Below are 22193 nucleotides of genomic sequence, written 5' to 3' on the forward strand. Positions count from 1 at the left end.
TCTGGCACCATTCGCACACGCATGCCATTCACCTTCATACACCTTTTCTTCACACTCGCGCCATTCACTTTAGCACAGCGCACAAAGGACCTTCCACGAACGCCCGGGTGCTATCTGGGTCTCAAGCGCGCGAACAATCCTCTCGTGCCAAACACTTTTCCGAAAAATCTTTTAGCACCATATACCAACCTACTCACCTTGGCGCTTCTTCTTCCTCGCTCCTGCACCTGCAAACTTTCATTGGGGTTAAGCACGGCATCACGATGTGAGCACAGACTTTGTACAATTCCCATCTCTTCCTTCCACGAGTGCTTTTCTAATTCCGCGGTCTCTTGAATTCCAATTTCCACTGTTATGAATTCTTTAATTTCTTTTCCCTCGACGACCGCTGGCTCTAATAAAATTTTCTCTTCTACCTCGGCGGTCGCCGGCTTCCCCATACCCCGGGTCGCGATCTCTACCCCGGTCCACGTCACTTTGCCCTTCTCAACATCGCTCAACCCGTGTTCCTCTAGTCACGTTACCTCGTCACGTACAATTGCGACCTCCTCGCTTAACCTGCGGTTAACCTCCCACTTAACTTCCCTCGTCTCATACCGGGCCTGCCCTCTCGCTAGCCCCTCGTTAATTTATTGGGCTTGACCATTTATGTCCTCCAATTGGTCCCCTACTTTGTTTTCTAACCCTCCCAATTTATTTTCGAATCCCCCAAATTTACTGTCTAATCCCTCAAATTTACTATCTAATCCCCCAATTTGATCTCCCAATTCTTTTCTTAATCCCCCAATTTGGCTTCCCTGTGCATCCATCTTTTTTTCTTGGATGTCCATCCTCCCATCTATGTTATTTACCTCATTTCTTTGGGCGCCCAATGTCGCATTCATTTCCCTCATTTGGGCCAGGAATAACTGTATGTACCCCGGCATTTCGGGCTCGGCTGCCGCAGCCATGTGTGATGCGCCGCCATTTTGTGCGCCTGCAACCCCCTCGACCGCACCTTCATTATTATCCTCCTGCATTACTCCCACTTCCTCCCTGGGGTCCTGGGTTGCCTCTAACTCCTCTTCTGCCCCCTCATTTCCCCCCACCGGCATCCAATCGCCTTGATTATCCATGGCACGATTTAATTTGGATATTGTAAAAAAAATTGGCCGCTCGTAATTTTGACCAAATTTTTCAGATAGTATAAAAATTTGGTTCGGGTCCAATCCCACTCCCGGACACCAATTGTTGCGGATTCGGGGTCGGCGTTCCCCTTAACAGGGGGGGGGGGGGGGAGTTAGTCCCCTTGTCCTCTCAAGCTGGCCGTCCCCCGATCCTGGAAATTATAACGCTCCTTTCCGGTCGAGATTGGCCAGGGTGATTGGTCAATGGAGTCCCAAATACCTGAGTGCCAATCCGACCGCAAAGCAGGGAGATAATTCCTGCTCGGACCGCGGACAAGATGGAAATTGCTGAGCGGTTTAGCAATCCGAAGCCCGAGCCATTAACAATAAGACTAAACCCGATTAAAGCGGTTCCGAAATCGTGCCACAGGTACTCAATGGAGAAAAGACAAAGACGATCGGATAAGAGGAAACCAAAGTAAAGAAAGCACAAATATGTTTTATTAATTATGTACAATAACCCACGGAAGAGGAAACGAAAGGGAAAGAATAGACAAGAAGAAGAAGAAGCAGACACAGGGCAACCTTAACTATACAGTCTTACTTCACCCCAGGACAAACAGACAGACTTACACGGGAGGGTAGTGGTAGGAGGAGAAGGTCCAGGCAGATGGTCGGCGTTGAGGTCCGGCTCCAGGTGTTAACTCGTACCGTGGCGAGAACCCGGGCAGCAGCGAGCGCGTACCGTTGGCACGCGATTTGACCTTATATGTGGCGGGGGGGGGGGGGGGTGGGGGGGTCCTTCGTAAGGCCATATGCGCAGTTCCATACAATCAATCGCCCCTTGTGCAGTCCTCCCAATAACGTGACAATCAATCGTCCCCTGCACAGCCCGTGCAATAATCTCACAATCAATCGAGCTCTCCCCGCGCAGTCCGTTATGATGCAATCTGCTCGTTCGCCCAACCTCCGCGCAGTCCGTAATCAATGATGCAATCGACGGTCCCCTGTGCAGTCCTCTCCGTAACGTGACAATCAATCATCCCCGGCGCAGTCCGTCATGATGCAATCTGCGTGCTCACCCAACCTCCGCGCAGTCCGTTATGAATGATGGCTCCCTGCGCAGTTCGTTCAATAATGTCACAACCAATCGAGCTCTCCCCGCGCAGTCCATAATGATGCACTCGACGGTCCCCTGGGCAGTTCGTGAAAGGGCTTGGCGCCTGCGCTTTTATAACCCACTTAGAAATCAAGCCGTGCTTCATCAAGCCACGCCTATCAGTAAGCTCACCTCAGCCCTGGTTGGTTTGTCGACAGGGCCAAGCCTCGTTCTTGGCAATCCGCCCCCTTCTCCTCTGGCTTGACCGCGTGCGCAATGGCGGCCGGGGCGAGCGCTAAGGCGGCTGCGACTGGCAGAGGCGCGTAGCCGCGTACCAATTTGGAGAGAGGCAATCCGCAAAATGAACGGAACTGAAAAGGACCTATCTTATTTAATTAATGCAACGCAGAGTCAACTATTGGGAACACAGCCTTAACTAAACACAGACTAAGGAAATAACTGAGAAGTTCCTATGGTGTCCTACGTGTTGCTGTGGCCTAACTATGGGTGCGACCTTTTTAAATGAAGAGAATTATTTACAAGAATTATTTACAAGTGAGGGGTTCCCAAAACCGCAACAATATGCTGTCCCCAGATGAATATGCTGTCCCCCAGATTAATATGCTGTCCACAGATTAATATGCTGTCCCCAGATTAATATGCTGTCCCCAGATTAATATGCTGTCCCCAGATTAATATGCTGTCCCCAGATTAATATGCTGTCCCCAGATTAATATGCTGTCCACAGATTAATATGCTGTCTCCAGATGAATATGCTGTCCCCAGATGAATATGCTGTCCCCAGATTAATATGCTGTCTCCAGATTAATATGCTGGCCCCAGATTAATATGCTGTCCCCAGATTAATATGCTGTCCACAGATTAATATGCTGTCTCCAGATGAATATGCTGTCCCCAGATTAATATGCTGTCCCCAGATTAATATGCTGTCCCCAGATTAATATGCTGTCCACAGATTAATATGCTGTCCACAGATTAATATGCTGTCTCCAGATGAATATGCTGTCCCCAGATGAATATGCTGTCCCCAGATCAATATGCTGTCCTCAGATCAATATGCTGTCTCCAGATTAATATGCTGTCCCCAGATTAATATGCTGTCCCCAGATGAATATGCTGTCCCCAGATGAATATGCTGTCCCCAGATGAATATGCTGTCCCCAGATCAATATGCTGTCTCCAGATTAATATGCTGTCCCCAGATTAATATGCTATCCCCAGATTAATATGAATTATATGAACCTGAAAGGAATTGTGGATGCTATTCTTAGTTTAGTAGTTTAAAACACATATCTGATTTGAATATTATTCGTGTGAAGTTGTTATAAAATATAGTGATTTCATGTTACAATGTACCCCATCTGATTCAATCTGTGTGGAGAGCAGATATAAATGCGGCTGAGTAAAGGGAAGACCAGATCACATCCCAAATGGAGTGATAACGACATCTGGGAAGAAGTTTGAGAAAGGACAATTTGTGAAAAATGAAGTTAATCCTGGCATACACCCTCTTTCTCAAAGAATGATGAAGAAATACTCCTTTGTAAGATGGATGTTTACCTTCACCAAGGGAAAATTATGTGACCATTTGTCTGGGTCACATTGCGACATATGGAAAAGGGCGATCACTTACTTTTGTTCGAATACCTCGAACATTCATCACATCAGCAATTGCAGGACGACGACATTTTACCTGCAACTTCTACGGGATACGGTGACGTGTGTCATTACTTCACCAACTTCCGGGGAGCCAGCATGGAGCTGCAAGCGAACGGCTGCGCCTTTTCCTTCACAACAGCTGTGCACGATTCTGCTGTGTGCCCCTGGTGTGGACCATGGACAACTGAGTACCATGGTCCCAACATCATCATTGCGGATGCATCCGGCATCCCTGCTCCACATCTTGCTGGCAAATCAACATCACATCAACACTTGCTCCATGCTCACGATGAGTGAGGAGGCACGTTGACTACAACTGGATGGAGGCCTTGTTCAAATCTACTATGGCTCACAGCAAAAGTGGCAAGGATGCTGCATGGAGAGCAGGGTCAGTCTATGACTCTGCCCAGCTATCACAACAGCAGAAAATCCTACGCAAATAGTGTAGGTGCTATGGAGACATCAGAAAAAAAATGTTTCATGCTGGAATTTCAAACACAAGTGATCCGCCCCTTTTTTCAAACAAAGAAAGTCAATATTTGATTAAAGGCAAACATTTTGCCAAATGTTACAGATGCTTTATTATTTTAATGATGAACTGAAATTATTGCGTTTTGGTAAAGGTGAAATGTTTTGTGATCTTTATGCAAATGAGTTGAATTGAATTATCAACATAGAAAGAGTCAATGAACAAGGAAATGTGTTGTGATCAAAATTCTTCCAGAATGACGGTGTATGCCTTAGGAAATTGAATTACCAGATTAGTGGTTTGAATATTTAATGTGGTAATGTTTAGATTAATGGTTAATATAAACATAAAAGAAAAAAACCGGGGACTGTTGGGGAATAAAATATTCATATTAACAATTGACCATATTGTTAAAAACTACCGAATGTGATCTGGTGTAAATATGCCAATGGTGTTTGGTAAAACTGTGAAGCCTCTTGAACTATTTAGCTTCTGTTAAAGAGCTACCAGGTGGTCAAGAGAGAGTTAATTTAAGTAACAGAATGTGTAACGCTCTTGGACTGCCATCTGTCTATCAAAAATAGCCTATGTTCAGTCCACTGAACACAGGCTAGAAAATGCATCTGTCACCTCTCTGACAGTTTTAACAATGGGCAAAATTCCCCCTCACAGGTCATACGAAAGTGACCTCTCAAAGGGGTATGAAGTACTTTTAGCTTTCCATCCCAAACTATGGCTAAATAAGGCTTTTTGGATAAAGGAACCAGAGACGCTTGCAGGATCTCATGTCCCAAGGGGTATTAACCCCTGGGTTGACCCGGCATGCTCCGTGACATCAAAGGAGTTTGGTCCTTTATAACCAAGAGAAAGTTGCTATTGGAGTTCAGTGAAACTGGGAGACCAACTGTGAAGTTCTGAAGACCTACAGACCGAGCTTCAACAAAGACCTACCGAACGAGCTTCAACAAAGACTGGAACAAAGACTCATTAAAGATCTCGGCTTAGTATACAACAAATTCTCTAAAGTAAATAAAACATTGATTTTGCTAAAACGAGTTTCTTGAAGTTTTAGTAGTAGAACAAAGAAATTCTTCTTCTACACTGTCTCCAGATTAATATGCTGTCCCCAGATTAATATGCTGTCTCCAGATTAATATGCTGTCTCCAGATTAATATGCTGTCTCCAGATTAATATGCTGTCCCCAGATGAATTTGCTGTCCCCAGATGAATATGCTGTCCCCAGATTAATATGCGGTCTCCAGATTAATATGCTGTCCCCAGATAAATATGCTGTCCCCAGAATAATATGCTGTCTCCAGACGAATATGCTGTCCCCAGATTAATATGCTGTCCCCAGATGAATATGCTGTCCCCAGATGAATATGCTGTCCCCAGATCAATATGCTGTCTCCAGATTAATATGCTGCCCCAGATCAATATGCTGTCCCCAGATCAATATGCTGTCCCCAGATTAATATGCTGTCCCCAGAATAATATGCTGGGCATACCCTGGGCCAGGTGCGGTTCATGTCTGGTGTCTTAATACGGTTTGATGATGGGTGGCAAGTTGGCTTTGTGGGATGGTCATCCATTTACAATAAATCCAGATAAAATCTGAAGAACATTATCGTCTGAGGCTCCTCCTTTTATGAACATCGGCTCCTTTCTCTGCGCCCTTCATAAGTGCCCTCTCATGTCCAAGATCACATGAACATTTACATCATCAATGTAATAACAGGACACAACACCCAGCACTCTCCACAACTCAGACAAAACTCATCAGACGACAGCGGCACACAGTGTCAATCTAACATCACGTAACACTCCCCCCCTTAAAGGAAGTCAGTTAACAACCAAATAAAGACAGAAGAGGGGAATATAAGGCATAACACAAACATCAATGAATGTAATCAAATGAAGTTAAAGAAAATCAAGAAAAACATCAAATTAAACCTAAATTGTTGAAACATTTCACAGAAAACACTCGGAGTTCTTTCAACCCAATTTCCAATAAACTACAAATTTCGTTTCCTGATCCTTTTGATCATTTTTCCAGACCGAGTGTGGTGATGGATATTCACAGGTGCGTTGGAATGTTGCTGGTTGGTTATGGTTAGAGATTGTTTTCATGGGATCCACAGCTAAAGCTGTAGGCCTCGATGAAGGGCATCTGGTGGTGGCTTTCGAGGTGGAACGGGAGCGGATGTTCTTTAGACCCCATAGCTGATGCTTGCATCTTGATGTGCGAGGAATTGTCTGTTCCTTTGGTGTTTTCTCCCATCGGGTGTGGTGACCTCAAGTTCTACTCTTCAGCTGCTTGTTAATTGTAGCTGAATCACTACTCCCTTTTGGCTAACTTGGATTCTCACCACATCAACGAGTCTTAAAGGCTTTAGGTTATATCTGTAGTTGTGGTGGTTGGCAACTACTATGTGATTGTCCTCCATATGGATTCTATCAATGCCACTGTGTTGTTTTCATCTCTAAAATCTGTCAGAGGTTGTTGTTGTTGTGTTGCCTCGGTCAGTTTTGCTCGAACAAACCCGCGGCACGGAGATGGCCGCTCGATTTCCAAGGAGTGACCCAGAGATCCCTCACATCTATAATGCTGTGTTCTTGTCTTAGTGAAGCCAGGACCGTGCAATTTTCCATGTTGTGTTGTATTGTGTGGTGGGAGGCCTGACAGTGGTTGCAGGTGTTGTCAGTGGTGTCATCGATTGTGTATAAATACTGTAAAAGCTGTGGGTGTTGTGCTTGGCGCAAAGACAATACATGATGGTATACATATGCACATCATTTTGCTTCGTGATGCGATCAAACATGGCCGACTGGCAGCCATTTTTGTTGTAAATGAAACATCGGGGCAATAGCCCAGGCGCTCACCTGGTAGAATAAACAGTATACTGCACTGACTAAAGGTATTTTAAACCAATTTCAATGGTTTATAGTAGACAGGGCAGTATGTAAAATCATACTCACATAATCATAAGACTTCAAACAAACAAACAATTTGGGGGCAACCCCCCCCCCCCACCCCCATTCCGACCCTGTACACCTCCTCAGACCCCAATTTTTCCAATGCCTTTAACAAACATTGGTACATCACGGATGATGAAGGTTGTGGTGAAGTTTCATTAAAATTGTGTGTGTTGGTTCTGAGAAAAAGCAAATACCTATTTTAGGGGGAAAGCCCCCCCCCCCCCCCCATAGACCACCTTAGACCCTGATTTTTCAAATGTCAGGAACAAACTTTGGTACAACACAGGTGATTAAGGTTGTGGTCAAGTTTCGTCAGAATTGCATTTGTAGTTTCTGAGAAGAAAGCAAATAACTATTTTGGGGGGTCAAACCTGGATCCACTTTGACCCCCGGTAGACTCCCTTAGACCACAATTTTTTTTAGTGCCGTGAACAAACTTTAATCACAACACAACAAATATCATTTGTGCAAAATTTGGTCGCAATCCCATCAGCGGTTTCGGAGAGGAAGTTTCAAGTGTTTACGGACGGTCGGATGACGCGCCATCACATAAGCTCCCTTGAACTTCGTTCCAGGTGAGCTAAAAAACCTGATGTTGAACACGTCCTCAACCATTTTTGGGAAATTCATTTACCGATCATGTTCATACTTGGCACACAGATAAGGAATGATGGCTTACATATGCACGTCATGTATTTTTCGAGATCTGATCGAAGATGGCCGACTGGCAGCCATTTTGTTGCTTAAACGTGTCCCGATCACCATGCATGTTTCATTGCTTCATCGAGATGGCCATTTCATAATGGCAAATTAGATATTGTTTAGATTTGGAGCTACCGATTCCGTTTTTATCTTCTGGGTGCGCGGTACTCATAACATGGTATTGTAAACCTTTGGGATGTACCGATACCTCATTCTCTCATTCGGCACATCCTCAATGAGCGAGATTTGGCAGCGCAATAACAGACGAGTTTGGAAACTCGGAGGGAGTTCAAATTGTAGAGGATTATATCCTCGTGTGGGGTGAGACTGCAACCCAACACGATTAGAGTGTGAGCAAACGAGTTGCACAGGCCAGGGCATCAGGACTAAAACGGATTGTGAAGAAATCCCCACCAAATTGACCCCCGCCCGAATACACAAACACCCTGTTCATAAATTGACCCCAGCCATATTGAACAAACACCCTGTTGCTAAATTAACCCCTGCCCAATGCACAAACACCCTGTTCCTAAATTGACAATTCCCAAAATGAGGACGTCGCACACAATCTGGCCAAGCAGTCAGGGTGTCAAAACTCAACTCACGATGACACGATCCCAACTCAACAACCCATTACTACGAGAGATGACAGACTCGTTGTGCTGACTTGTAAAATTGGCGCGTCACATTTCTTTGATACATTTATTATGGGGTTAAAAGGCAAACTTTGATAAGATTTGGGAAGAAATGATGATTGGGTAGATTAGATATAGATTGTTATGGTGAGATAGAATGTTGTTACATGACCATGATTAATGTTTTGTGTTATTAATGTTAAGCTAAAATCAAAATACATATTGATCTCTCCCATTGTTACTAAACTCGGTGTATTATTGTTACTAGTGAGGTACCCGTGCTCCGCATGGGTGGGAGGCCAGAAGCAAACAGACAATGCAGAAACCGCGAATGCTAAAGCATGAAAACAATAAATTCCACATTCCTGGAGCACCTTGAGTCGCACGTCAGACATGGACAACAAGTTCTTGAAGGACTTCCATGAAAAACGTGCCCGTTTGGAAACAAACGGGTACGTTCATGTGTCGGTCAGCAGCAGGGGGGGGGGGGGGGGGGGACACACACGACATGACACAGGGCACCTGAAATATATATTTAATTGTGTCTTTCTTTTGCTTGCTTCAAAAAAGCTAGATTGAACTGCAAAACATGTTGTTGTCCCATGGCTCGGTCAGATCCAGCCTGGGAGACGTTTTTTCAGCATCTTCTAAACGGAGAAAGTTATGGGAATAGATGCCAGTTAACCTCGAACAGAGTATGATGTAAGATGTATCCTTTGATTTGTTCCCTTGGTTTGTATGTGCTTGGCTCAATATGTTTTACTGCCAAATGTTCACACCATTGAACTTTATTATGAGAAACGTATCCCTGGGCCTTGAAAGCCCAGCTTGTTGGGAAAAATAGCCTGAGAAATATCTTACTTTCACACATCTGTGCCTTCAAACTTAATCTCTCTTGTCTGAGGTCATTACTTCAGCGCAGCGTTTTTTCTGTTATTCCATCTATAAAACAACTTGTCTTTTCTTGAGTTTTCAGTCCAGCTTGGACTTGCACGGTCTTGTGTGACAGGGCCCTGCGATTTCAAGACGTGCTCCACAATTGTGTTTGCTCGATTATTAAACCTCACTTGCTGCTTCAAAGGTGCCTCTTCTTGAGTTCCAGGGGGGGGGGGGGGGACTCCCCACACATGTATGGAAACATCGATCGTGGGACCTTGGCGAATTTGCATATGGCGATCCACGACGTTCACGTTCAGAAAGTAGAAACCATCATGGCATGTTGTCATTTACTTGAACTCGATTTCTCTTTTTTCATTACAAACAACATAACTCCAATCACAAATTAATCACAAAATAAACTTTTAGCAACATTGTTAATGTTTCCTTCATTGTAAAAACTACGAAGTCAACAGTTAAAAGGATTTAGAGCCGATAGGTGTTACGGCCTTGGCAAGATCGATGGAGACAGCAATCTGTTAACGTATACACCGCCCAAATAGCTTTTGGAATTCTCTCATGTAGAGATTAAACCCACGTCATTTGAACTTTGACCAAGGTCATTATTTACTTTTAGTGATGTTTATATACTAATCAAAAAGAAGATAATTGGTTTTGGGTTGTCCTTTCCGCATATCTCGTGGGATTGTGAGTTGGAGAGATGGCCGTGATGGCGGGGAGGGGGTTGGCATTCTCTCAAGCAGGGATTCAACCCATGTCCTTATAAAAGGTCTTTGTCCGAGGTCATTATTTACTTTTAATGATGTTTATATACGAATCAGCCGTTTGTGCGGCACCCAGGATAAATAACGTTATGCGGGAGTCCAAACCTGAAAATGCTGGAGTCCAAAGCTGAAATTGGCAAAACAATATAGCCTATTTTACTCGAGGGGATCCCAGGATTTCCCACCCAAAATATTGTTGCGATCGGTTCAGCCATTTTTGCGGTACCTTCGAACGGACAGACAGACAGACGGACGGGCATTTGGTGAATTATAGTAAGATAAAAGTTTTTCTTTATAACTTACAAAGTGGGAAAATGTAATGCATTTAATGATGATCGAAGGATTGGGTAGAATGGGCCTGTCTGCAAATCTTCGAGCTTTGCACCCATCCAAGCATCCTCGGGAGTTTGCCGGACAGGAAACCTCAAACTATCAGCTTTTTGGGTGAGTTCAGAACGTTTTCTAACTCTTCCTTGTGCAGAGGCATGCTCTTTACTCACTGGTATTGTTACGGGGTCCTCACCGATCTCCTGGTCTTGGTAAACCTCCGAACCCCGGCAGAAAAATATGTTACCCTGTGTTGAAAATCAATAGTGAAACCACACCAATGATTCGAAAGGAAAAGAATATATTCAAAATCACACAGGAATAATGATACAACCAGGATTGCCAGCCACCATATAATCAATATTTTAGGATGGTACCATCTGTTAAAGTAATCGAACTCACTGTTCCCAGTACATGGAAAGAACCTCCTCAATGTCTCTGTAACCTTCTCCAAGGCGAATTTGCTTCGCTCCAGCGATCGTTAGAACGAGGTCCAAACGACCAGAACCCCGTGCGGATGGCCAGGGCAGTCACACAGCCGAAGTTGTACAAAGGCGCCCTCAGGGCGACTGGGAACTCCAAAGGCGCCCTGCAGGTGACCGAGAAATCACACCCTCGGGTATGGACGAAGTAGCCTTCAAAAATCCACGTCACACGCACACACCAGATCGACGTCTGAATGCGGTGAGAATTGTTGAAAAGAAACGGAACCGCGAGCGAAGCACGAATCCTGTGCGAGTCAAAATGGCTGACGACCCAGTCTCGTGGCGCACGGCACGGCGATGATTCTCGCCTGAATCGATCACAAGACCTGACATGCAGGTTGACCGGTCACAGCGACGACAACTCCGTCGTAGGAATTCCTCTCCCGGAAACCCAAAAGTTCGCGAGTGACTCTGGCTCGCCAACGTTCGCTTCAGAACCCGGAGCAACTCGGCTTTCTCCTTCGACTTTCGCTTGCGCCGCTTCTTCCTCTTCACCTCCTTGTCTTTCTCTCTCAGTTTCCTGTTTCACTTAGTTATCCTTTTTAACTTTTGATAACCGTTCGTGAATAGTACACCTTTTGAACATAATAATAGTACATAGAATCAGAGACATGTCCAGTGGGTGAAAACCACAACAAGGGAAGTTACGAATCCGTAACAGTATGTTTCCAACTTTTCTCACTGGTAGGTTCCTAAATATTTTCAGCTTATTTTAGGAGCTTTGTGAACCATTTTAGTGAACACTCCTCATCTCGCCACATGATATACATTCAGCTGCCCTGATGACCCCCGTTGCTTGGGGTTTCTGCTCATTGGTGCCGAGCATTCTGGGGTGGATTACGCTGAGCATTCTGGGGCTGATTATGTCATTTCAAAAGTTGCGTATTGACTTCATCACACCCATCATTCTCGTTCAAAGACACTCAAATTCAGCAATTTCCAGATTTTAATCTTTATTGAATAATTGAAAAAAGTAATAATAAAACCATGTTTACTTAAGCAAATAATCATTGGAATTACGGGTTAAATTGAAGTAAAATGTCTTTTATTATTTCAGGAAAGATAAGAAAGCATTGCCGGCTCCAACGGGAAGCACATGTAAGAATAATAAGTGCAAACGACTATTCTACGTTATAAACGAGTCCGTGTTTTGAGGCAGAACCAAAACACCGACATGAAGTGTGTGTTTAAGCAACAGCTCTAACAACACATCACTCAAGGGGTCACACATCACATGACCCAAATCACAGGTTGGTTCATGGCAAGGCACGTGGACCAAAGGGAAGGGGGATTGTGTAAAAGATCTCACCTGGTTCAGTTAAAATAATTATTTAATCTCATTCTAGGTTGTTCTGCTGATTGTGCTGAATCTTCACAGAAACCAAACCTCGTAACGAATCCTCCTGGACGAGTTAAAATTCAACAACAAACACAGAAAAATAACTGTTTTCAACATCTTCTTCTCCCCCATGTGAACGAGGACCAATTATAAAAAAGTTTTCCTGCATTTTCAATTTTACTCGTTTCCATCTGTACCTTCACCTGTGTACACACATCAACCTTCCGAAAGCTGTGCCCTCCCACACCTGCATTTTTACTCCAATATGAGATCATCCGAATCATCAAAAGTTATGTATTTGTGAGAATGACAAACTGTGAGCCGTGGAAATCTTCCCACAAATATGATCAGAATGTGTGAACAGTGGGGTGTGTACCCTGAGAAACACACCGAGAGATGGGATTTCACTGTGGATGGGAATTTGGGATTTTACAATCTGGATGTCATGGAGAGTTCAAAGGTGATGTGTGATCAATCATTTTCATTAAAAATTAAAATCAATGCAAAATAAACCACCATAAAAGCCTCGCAATAATGATACCTGTGATACTGTAATCAAAGAATGAATCAAAATCAATGAATATGTCGAACAATTGTTAAAACTGAATTAAATGTAATCAATCAATTATTGTTTTGTGATTTATAGAGTAAATCCCACTCCAAGTACATGTTGTTCTCCCTGCTTGTGTATTGTGCGTGAACGTGGGTGGTCATAAATGTGGGCGTGAAAAAGGTAATGGGGTGTGGTCAGAACAATGTGGGTGGAGTGTAAATAGTGGGCGTGGCATTGTGTGTGAATGACGAGGACATGGGCGTGGCATTGTGTGTGAATGACGCGGACGTGGCATTGCATGTGAATGACGAGGACGTGGGCGTGGCATTGTGCGAATGACGAGAACGTGGGCATGGCATTGTGTGTGAATGACGCGGACGTGGGCGTGGCATTGTGTGTGAATGACGCAGACGTGGGCGTGGCATTGTGTGTGAATGACGAGGACGTGGGCATGGCATTGTGTGTGAATGACGAGGACATGGGCGTGGCATTGTGTGTGAATGACGCGGACGTGGACGTGGCATTGCATGTGAATGACGAGGACGTGGGCGTGGCATTGTGTGTGAATGACGAGGACAGCAGTGCATGCAGCTCGAACGGCAGGATGAGATGCAGAAAGGGTTTCAGTGAGGATGAGGTTGGTTCAAGAGATGAGAGAGAGTGGTTTTCTGCAAGATACAAAGAGAAAGGAGAAAAATAAATTAAAATGGGTACAAACTGAAAACGAGTGTGAATAGTAATAAAAGAGTAAACAAATAAATATTAATAAAGAACAGCTTTAGGAAGGTGTTACAGCAATCTATTGGTCAATCACAAGACAAACTAGAACGGCACTCGGTGGAGAGCACACCTCCGCCAGGCTGAAAATTTTGTGTTTTGTATCCCACTGATGGGCCGGATCTGGATTCGGATCTGAACCAAAATCTAATCGCTTGTTCTCGTCACCTAACCAACTTATTCACCTAGTTTAGTCATAACTCGTCCGTAACTTTAAAAAATATGTTGTATAACGCTTTTCGCCCGATCTCTCAATGGTGAAGGATCACTTTAGGATTAAATAATTATAGTATCCAAATCCATATTCAGATCTTCACCAAAATCTAATCGCTCCTTCCTTGTCAGACTCACAACCTGTCCACAAAGTTTCGTCCAAATCCGTCCATAACTTTTTGAGATATCCTGCTATGTATCGTTTTTGGCCACATCTCCCAATGGTGAAGAATCACTTTTTAAAAATTCTAGTATCCGTTTCCAAATCTTGATCTTCACCAAAATCGAATCATTTCGTCCTTGTAAAATACACTACATCTCCGCCAAATTTCGGCCGAATCTGTCCACAACTTTTTGAGATATCGTGTTCACAGACAGACAAAGAAATATTTCGTGCATGGCACGATACTTGCAAAATCCCTAAAATAAGTTGTTGGCCTATGATGACCTCAAAAATAGTTTGGGGTTGAATTCAGTGACAAGATATGCAAATCCTCTTCAAATTCAAGTCAATCAGATGACAAATGACGATTTTAGAAATTTGGCTTATGTTGACATTTTGGTCTATGTTGACCTCAAAAATACTTGGTGGTTGAATTCAGTGTCCAGATATGCAAATCCTCTTCAAATTTCAAGTCAATTGGATGAAAATGGATGATTTTAGAAATTCGGCCTATGTTGACCTTTTGGCCGATGCTGACCTCAAAAATACTTGGTGGTTGAATTCATTGACGAGATATGCAAATCCTCTTCAAATTTCAAGTCAATTGGATGAAAATGGATGATTTTAGAAATTCGGCCTATGTTGACCTTTTGGCCGATGTTGACCTCAAAAATACTTGGTGGTTGAATTCATTGACGAGATATGCAAATCCTCTTCAAATTTCAAGTCAATCGGATAAAAATTGAGGCTTTTAGCAATCTGACAAAGTTGGTGACCTTTGGCCTATGCTGACCTATTGACCCCAAAAACAATAGGCTTCTTGCTTATGACCAACTCTATTGTCAGATATGGTCAGAGGTCAGCAAACCTCATCGAGCACAACATCAGGACAGGCGATGCCACACCAATCAAATTGCGTGCATATCGCACATCACCTGCAAAACAAGCCATCATGCAGGGTGAAATCAACAAACGATGTCAGCAGGGCATCATCGAAGAGTCTTAGAGCCCATGGTCATCTCCTGTGGGTCTCGTTCAGAAGAAGGACCGATCATATCGCTTCTGTGTGGATTGCAGGAGACTCAATGCGGTTACCATCAAAGACTCTCATCCACTACCACGGGTTGATGATACCCTGGACAGGCTCTATGCTGCACAAATATTCAGCACCATTGATCTTACTTCTGGGTCCTGGCAAATTCCCCTCAATCCGGCTGACAGGGAGAAAACCGCCTCCTCGACAGGATCGGAAATGTACCAGTTTCACGCGATGCCAATAGGAATTTGTAATGCACCACCAAGATTTCAGCGCCTAGCGGAGTTAGTCTTGTGTGCACCTCACTGGAGCATCTGTCTAATCTATTTGGACGATGATATTGTATTCAGTGCAGGTTTCGAGCAACACCAGGAACATCTCAGAGACGGCTTTCACAGATTTCACCCTGCAGGATTAAAGCTCAAACCCTCCAAATGTCACCTTGCTCAATCCACTGTCACTTTCTTGGGACATTTGATCTCCAGTGATGGTGTGCGGCCTGATCCATCGAACACTGAAAAGATACAGACCTGGCCAACACCACAATCCCCCACACAGGTCGGGGCTTTCTTGGGTCTATGTTCCCATTACAGACGTTTCATCAAGGACTTTGCTCGCATTGTTGAGCCACTTCACCACCTCACCCACAAGTATGTACCATTTGTCTGGAGTGACAACGACGAGGAGGCCTTCCACACTCTGAAGCAAATACTGTCCAATCCTCCCATCATGCCATTCCCAAATCTTGGGGTTCCATTCTTGCTTTACACGGATGCCTTCGAGCATGCGATTGGTTCAGGCCCTGCTCAGAAACTGGACTCCAAGGAGCAGGTGATATCCTAAGTGAGTCATGTGCTAACAGCTTCAGAAATGAAGTGGTCCACTTTTGACCGTGAATTGTTCGCAATTGTGTGGTCAGTGCGACACTTCCGCCACTATCTTGCATGTCATCCATTTACTATCGTCGCAGACCACAAGTCCTTGGTGTGTTTAAAACGAATGCCTCTTGACAAAGACCCCACTGGAAAATTGACAAAGTTTGTGACATTTGGCCTATGTTGACCTATTGACCTTTTGACCCCCAAAACAATAGGCTTCTTGCTTATGACCAACTCTACCATTTGGTGAAGTTTTGTGAAGATTGGTTGAAAATTGTGACCTGTAGGCGACTGACATACAGACAAACAGACAGAATAACGCACAAGACGAACCAATATACTTGAAAAATCTTAGATTTTCGCAAGTAACAAACAAACAGAAAGACAGACGTGAAAAAAATAACCTCCATCCACTTTCGGTGGTGGAGATAACAACAACCGATTATAAAGGAATTTAAGTGAAATAAACAGAAGATAGAGAAGCTGTGGTGAGCAGAGGCCAGGCCTCACCTTATATCTATCTGCCTCGCCAGGTTCAGCTCATTCCAGGAGACGATCAACGGCCCTCAAGAGACGCATGAGATCCTGACAAGTCAGTGGAGCCACTTCTCTGATCACCACTTGGAACATTTCTGGAGCCTGTTTGGGAAATAAAGAAGAAAGGAGGAGAGGAGTGAGGAGGTGGATGAAATTCTGAGACGAAGAGGAATGAAGTGAAAAGCAAAGCCATGACCCCAATCCAAAACCATGATCTTTTCTGCCTATGGGCCCCCCCATAGGATCTTTTCTGCCGATGGTAACCCCCGCCCCAGGGCCTACGACTTCCAAATTTCCAGTTTTTCCTTCCTGAAAGTTGCCTTATGTATGCATCATGTCCACCCCAGGCATCTTCTCCTGCACCTCCCCCATTCCGCCCCACACCTTTTGTTTGTCCAAGTCTCCCTCTCTTTTATCCTTCAACTCTGCTGTTGGTGTTTCCCCCATCTATCTACTGTTCCTTTTGCATCCTGTTGCGTCCAGATCCGTTTAGTGTTCTAACTCTTCCACAAACCTCGACTCTATACAAACTAAAATGGCACTCCACGTCGCGACATCAACCGATATGCCTCCGCTCACATTTTACATCATGATAATACTCGTACCAAGTTTCATTTAAATCTCTTCAGCTATTCTCAAGTATCACATTTTCACATCACATGACCTCTGACCTTTGATGACAAAATCGAATTGCTTCATAATTTCATCATAATATATACTTATTGTACACCGCTCCTTTCCTATGCCATCTCCAGGCATTGCAAATCGTCATTGCCGGGCACCAAAGGGGGCTCGGCAGTGACGCACACTGAAAGAGAGTACTCAGTTTTCACTCTGGTTTCTTTCTTGTTGTACACCGCTCCTTTCCTATGCCATCTACAGGCATTGCAAATCGTCATTGCCGGGCACCAAAGGGGGCTCGGCAGTGACGCACGCTGAAAGAGAGTACTCAGTTTTCACTCTGGTTTCTTTCTTGTTGTACACCGCTCCTTTCCTATGCCATCTCCAGGCATTGCAAATCGTCATTGCCGGGCACCAAAGGGGGCTCGGCAGTGACGCACGCTGAAATAGAGTACTTAGTTTTCACTCTGGTTGTTGTACACCGCTCCTTTCCTATGCCATCTCCAGGCATTGCAAATCGTCATTGCCGGGCACCAAAGGGGGCTCGGCAGTGACGCACGCTGAAAGAGAGTACTCAGTTTTCACTCTGGTTTCTTTCTTTCTTGTTTGTTTTCTTTCTTGTTGTACACCGCTCCTTTCCTATGCCATCTCCAGGCATTGCAAATCGTCATTGCCGGGCACCAAAGGGGGCTCGGCAGTGACGCACGCTGAAAGAGAGTACTCAGTTTTCACTCTGGTTTCTTGTTTGTTGTACACCGCTCCTTTCCTATGCCATCTCCAGGCATTGCAAATCGTCATTGCTGGGCACCGAAGGGGGCTCGGCAGTGACGCGCGCTGAAAGAGAGTACTCAGTTTTCACTCTGGTTTCTTGCTTTCTTTCTTGTTTTCTTTCTTGTTTGTTTGGCCGGACGATATCTCAGCCATCCTTTGAGCTAGGAAGCTGAAATTTCGGCACAGTAGTGAGCAAGTCCTTTGTCAAAACGGTATTTTTTTTTTGGATTAATCAATAAATTGAGGAGTTATTTAATTATTAGCGGTTAATTAAGTACTTATTTAATTAATCAAATTTCCTTTCTCTTCTGACCATTAACTCAGGCACCTTTTGAGTTAGGAAGCTGATATTTGGACATGCCAATGACCAGGTGATTTGGCTGCAAAGGATATTTTTGATTTATTAATTAATCAATTAATCGATTAATTATTTAATTATTTGATTAATGACAAAAAAAAATTATTTTTTTTAAGTTACAGATTCTGATGAAATAGTGGTAGTTTATGTGTTCTCTGACCAAATTGATTAAGAATTTAATTTTTTTATGATTATTATTTATTTATATTCATTATTAATCATTTATTTATTTTCTTTCTCATTTGGCCAATATCTCAGGCACCTTTTGAGCTGGGAAGCTAATATTTGGACATGAGTGACCAAGTGATGTGGCTATCAAGGATATTTTTGATTTATTGATTAATCATTTCATCTATTAATTATTTATTGATTAATCGATTAATTATTTATTGAGTAATCAATTAATTATTTAATTTTTTATAAATGACTTATTTAATTAAATTTCTAAAAGATACATCTTCGGATGAAGCACTAGTGGTTTAGTTATGCGATTAGCCAATTGATTATGAAAATATTTTGTGATAATCTTTTATTGATTTTAATTATACATTTAATCAATCAATTAGTGTACACCTCTCACTCCCAATGCAGCCTCAATGAGCTGCACTGCGGTATTGCTGGGCGCCGGAGGTGCCCCGGCAATGCCGCGCTGCAGCATATTTAATTATTTGGCATGGGGCGGTGTACTTTGAATGTATGTGTACTTGTTTGTTTTCTTTCTTGTTTTCTTGTTTCCTTGGTTGTCCGGACGATATCTCAGCCATCCTTTGAGCTAGGAAGCTGAAATTTCGGCACAATAGTGAGCAAGTCCTTTGTCAAAAACGGAATTTTTTTTTTTTGATTAATCAATAAATTGAGGAGTTATTTAATTATTAGCGATTAATAAAGTACTTATTTAATTAATCAAATTTCCTTTCTCTTCTAACCATTAACTCAGGCACCTTTTGAGTTAGGAAGCTGATATTTGGACATGCCAATGACCAGGTGATTTGGCTGCAAAGGATATTTTTGATTTATTAATTAATCAATTAATCGATTAATTATTTAATTATTTGATTAATGACAAAAATCTTTTCTTTTTTTTTAAGTTACAGATTCTGATGAAATAGTGGTAGTTTATGTGTTCTCTGACCAAATTGATTAATAATTTGATTTTTTTATGATTATTATTTATTTATTTTCATTATTAATCATTTATTTATTTTCTTTCTCATTTGGCCAATATCGCAGGCACCTTTTGAGCTGGGAAGCTAATATTTGGACATGAGTGACCAAGTGATGTGGCTATGAAGGATATTTTTGATTTATTGATAAATCATTTAATCGATTAATTATTTATTGATTAATCGATTAATTATTTATTGAGTAATCAATTAATTATTTAATTTTTTATTAATGACTTATTTAATTAAATTTCTGAAACATACATCTTTGGATGAAGCACTAGTGGTTTAGTTATGCTATTAGCTAATTGATTAAGAAAATATTTTGTGATAATCTTTTATTGATTTTAATTATACAACTAATCAATCAATTAGTGTACACCTCTCCCTCCCAATGCAGCCTCTATGAGCTGCACTGCGGTATTGCCGGGCGCCTAAGGTGCCCCGGCAATGCCGCGCTGTAGGATATTTAATTATTTGGCATGGGGGCGGTGTACTTTGAATGTATGTGTACTTGTACCAAATTTGGTCAAAATCCCATCACTGGTTCACAAGTTAGTGCAGTAACAGAATTTTTAACTATTGAGACCTCTGACCTTTGACCGCTTGACCCCATAATTTAATCCTTTTATCTTTACATGATTATACATTTTTGTGCCAAGTTTGACGAACAGTGCATTCAGAAAGTATTCAGACCCCTTCACTTTTTCACATTTTGTTATGCTGCAGCCTTATGCTGAAATCGTTGAAATTCATTTTTTCCCTCATCAATCTACACTCAATACCCCATAATGACAAAGAGAAAACAGGTTTTAGAAGGTTTTGCAAATTTATTAAAAAGAAAAAACTGAAATATCACATTTACATAAGTATTCAGACCCTTTACTATGACACTTGAAATTTAGCTCAGGTGCCTCCCATTTCTCTTGATCTTTGAGATGTTTATACACCTTGATTGGAGTCCACCTGTGGTAAATTCAATTGATTGGACATGATTTGGAAAGGCACACACCTGTCTATATAAGGTCTCGCAGCTGACAATGCATATCAGAGCAAAAACCAAGCCATGAGGTCGAAGGAACTGCCTGCGGAGCTCAGAGACAGGATTGTGTCGAGGCACAGATCTGGGGAAGCCTACAAAAAAAATTCTGGTGCATTGAAGGTTCCCAAGAGCACAGTGGCCTCCATAATTCTTAAATGGAAGAAGTTTGGAACAACCAGGACTCTTCCTAGAGCTGGGCGCCCAGCCAAACTGAGCAATCGGGGGAGAAGGGCCTTGGTAAGAGAGGTGACCAAGAACCCGATGGTCACTCTGGCTGAGCTCCAGAGATCCTGTGTGGAGATGGAAGAAACTTCCAGAAGGACAACCATCACTGCAACACTCCACCGATCTGGGATTTATGGCAGAGTGGCCAGACGGAAGCCTCTCCTCAGTGAAAGATACATGAAAGCCCGCTTGGAGTTTGCAAAAAAACATCTAAAGGACTCTCAGACTGTGAGAAACATGATTCTGTGAGCTTTCATGTGTTCATATGAATTACTTCATATTTTCATCATAATATATACTTATACCAAATTTGGTCAAAATCCCATCACTGGTTCACAAGTTAATGCAGTAACTTCCAATTTGAAACTATCTTTCAAATCATTGTTTTATTTAAATTGATTATATACCTGAACACTGTGTGGGGTGTTGTATTCTATGAATTCTCTAGTTGCCCTCGCCTGAGGAGAGGGTATTGCAGTTGAGTCTGTTTGTCTGTCCGCATAGAATAAATATGATTTTCTCTGCAACCGTTGGTCCGATTGACAGAAATTTTCACCATAGGTGCAACATCACCTGTAGAATTTTTTAAATGATAAGTACAACGTCATAGGTCACGTGGTTCGGCCGCCATCTTGGAAAAACCGAAAATATTTGCACATCTACATCTCCGAAAGCGCTGCAGAGAAAAAATTGAGACATGGCTCATTGAAAATAACTCTCCATGTGGAATAACATCTGTTAATTATGATGTCAAAGGTGCCTCCATCATGACATCATAATTTGACAAGTACAAAACTTCATCCGATCAAGATGAAATTTCTTGAACATAATCTCTGAATAAATTGGTGGACAAAAAAAAAAAATGATGACATCGGTCAGGTAGTTCAGCCGCCATATTTGTTTTCACACAAAAGCCTTAAAAACCTCTGAAAACACAACCTGACAAGGGTCTGCAATCTACGATTGCTCTTTCTTGTTTGTATTGTTTAACATCTCACTCTATAAAATCCCGTTTTGTGCCTCATAATCAGCATCAGGTTCTTCAATAAGTTTGATGTATTTTACTTATGGATACTGAGAGCCCCCATCAAGCCAATACCAGTTCATAGATGTGAAGAAGTTTCTGGAACAGTTTTCCATCAAACTCAGCAAAGTGACGTGCATACTGATCCAGACGGTTGTTCTGGAGCCACTCGGCCACTTCTGGTGGCCCCCACTTCCGAACTCCTGGGGGGGGGGGGGGGGGGGGAATGAAAAAGAAAGTAGGAGGGTTAGGGGAGGGGGTAAGTTGTGGTTATAAATTAAGGTTTATGGAAGCACTTGTTATTAGTCCCCTACCGGTGTACACCGGAGGGGACTATAGGTTTGCACTC

General features: G+C 42.8%; 1 protein-coding gene across 1 annotated transcript in view; it reads right to left on the reverse strand.

Annotated features, from left to right (window-relative positions):
* Nucleotides 1–12080: 12080 nt before the first annotated feature.
* LOC144891299 (uncharacterized) overlaps nt 12081–22193 on the reverse strand; it is a 168314-nt gene continuing 158201 nt past the window's right edge. The window contains exons 11-13 of the mRNA XM_078773978.1: nt 21920–22047; nt 16614–16742; nt 12081–13704 (exon numbers count right to left, since the gene is read on the reverse strand). Coding sequence (XP_078630104.1) covers nt 16644–16742; nt 21920–22047 — 227 coding nt within the window. The 3' untranslated portion in view covers nt 12081–13704; nt 16614–16643. The remainder of the gene's footprint in view (nt 13705–16613; nt 16743–21919; nt 22048–22193) is intronic.

Source organism: Myxine glutinosa, chromosome 3, assembly GCF_964187855.1.
Source record: "Myxine glutinosa chromosome 3, kmMyxGlut1.1, whole genome shotgun sequence".
Taxonomy (NCBI): Eukaryota; Metazoa; Chordata; class Myxini; order Myxiniformes; family Myxinidae; genus Myxine; species Myxine glutinosa.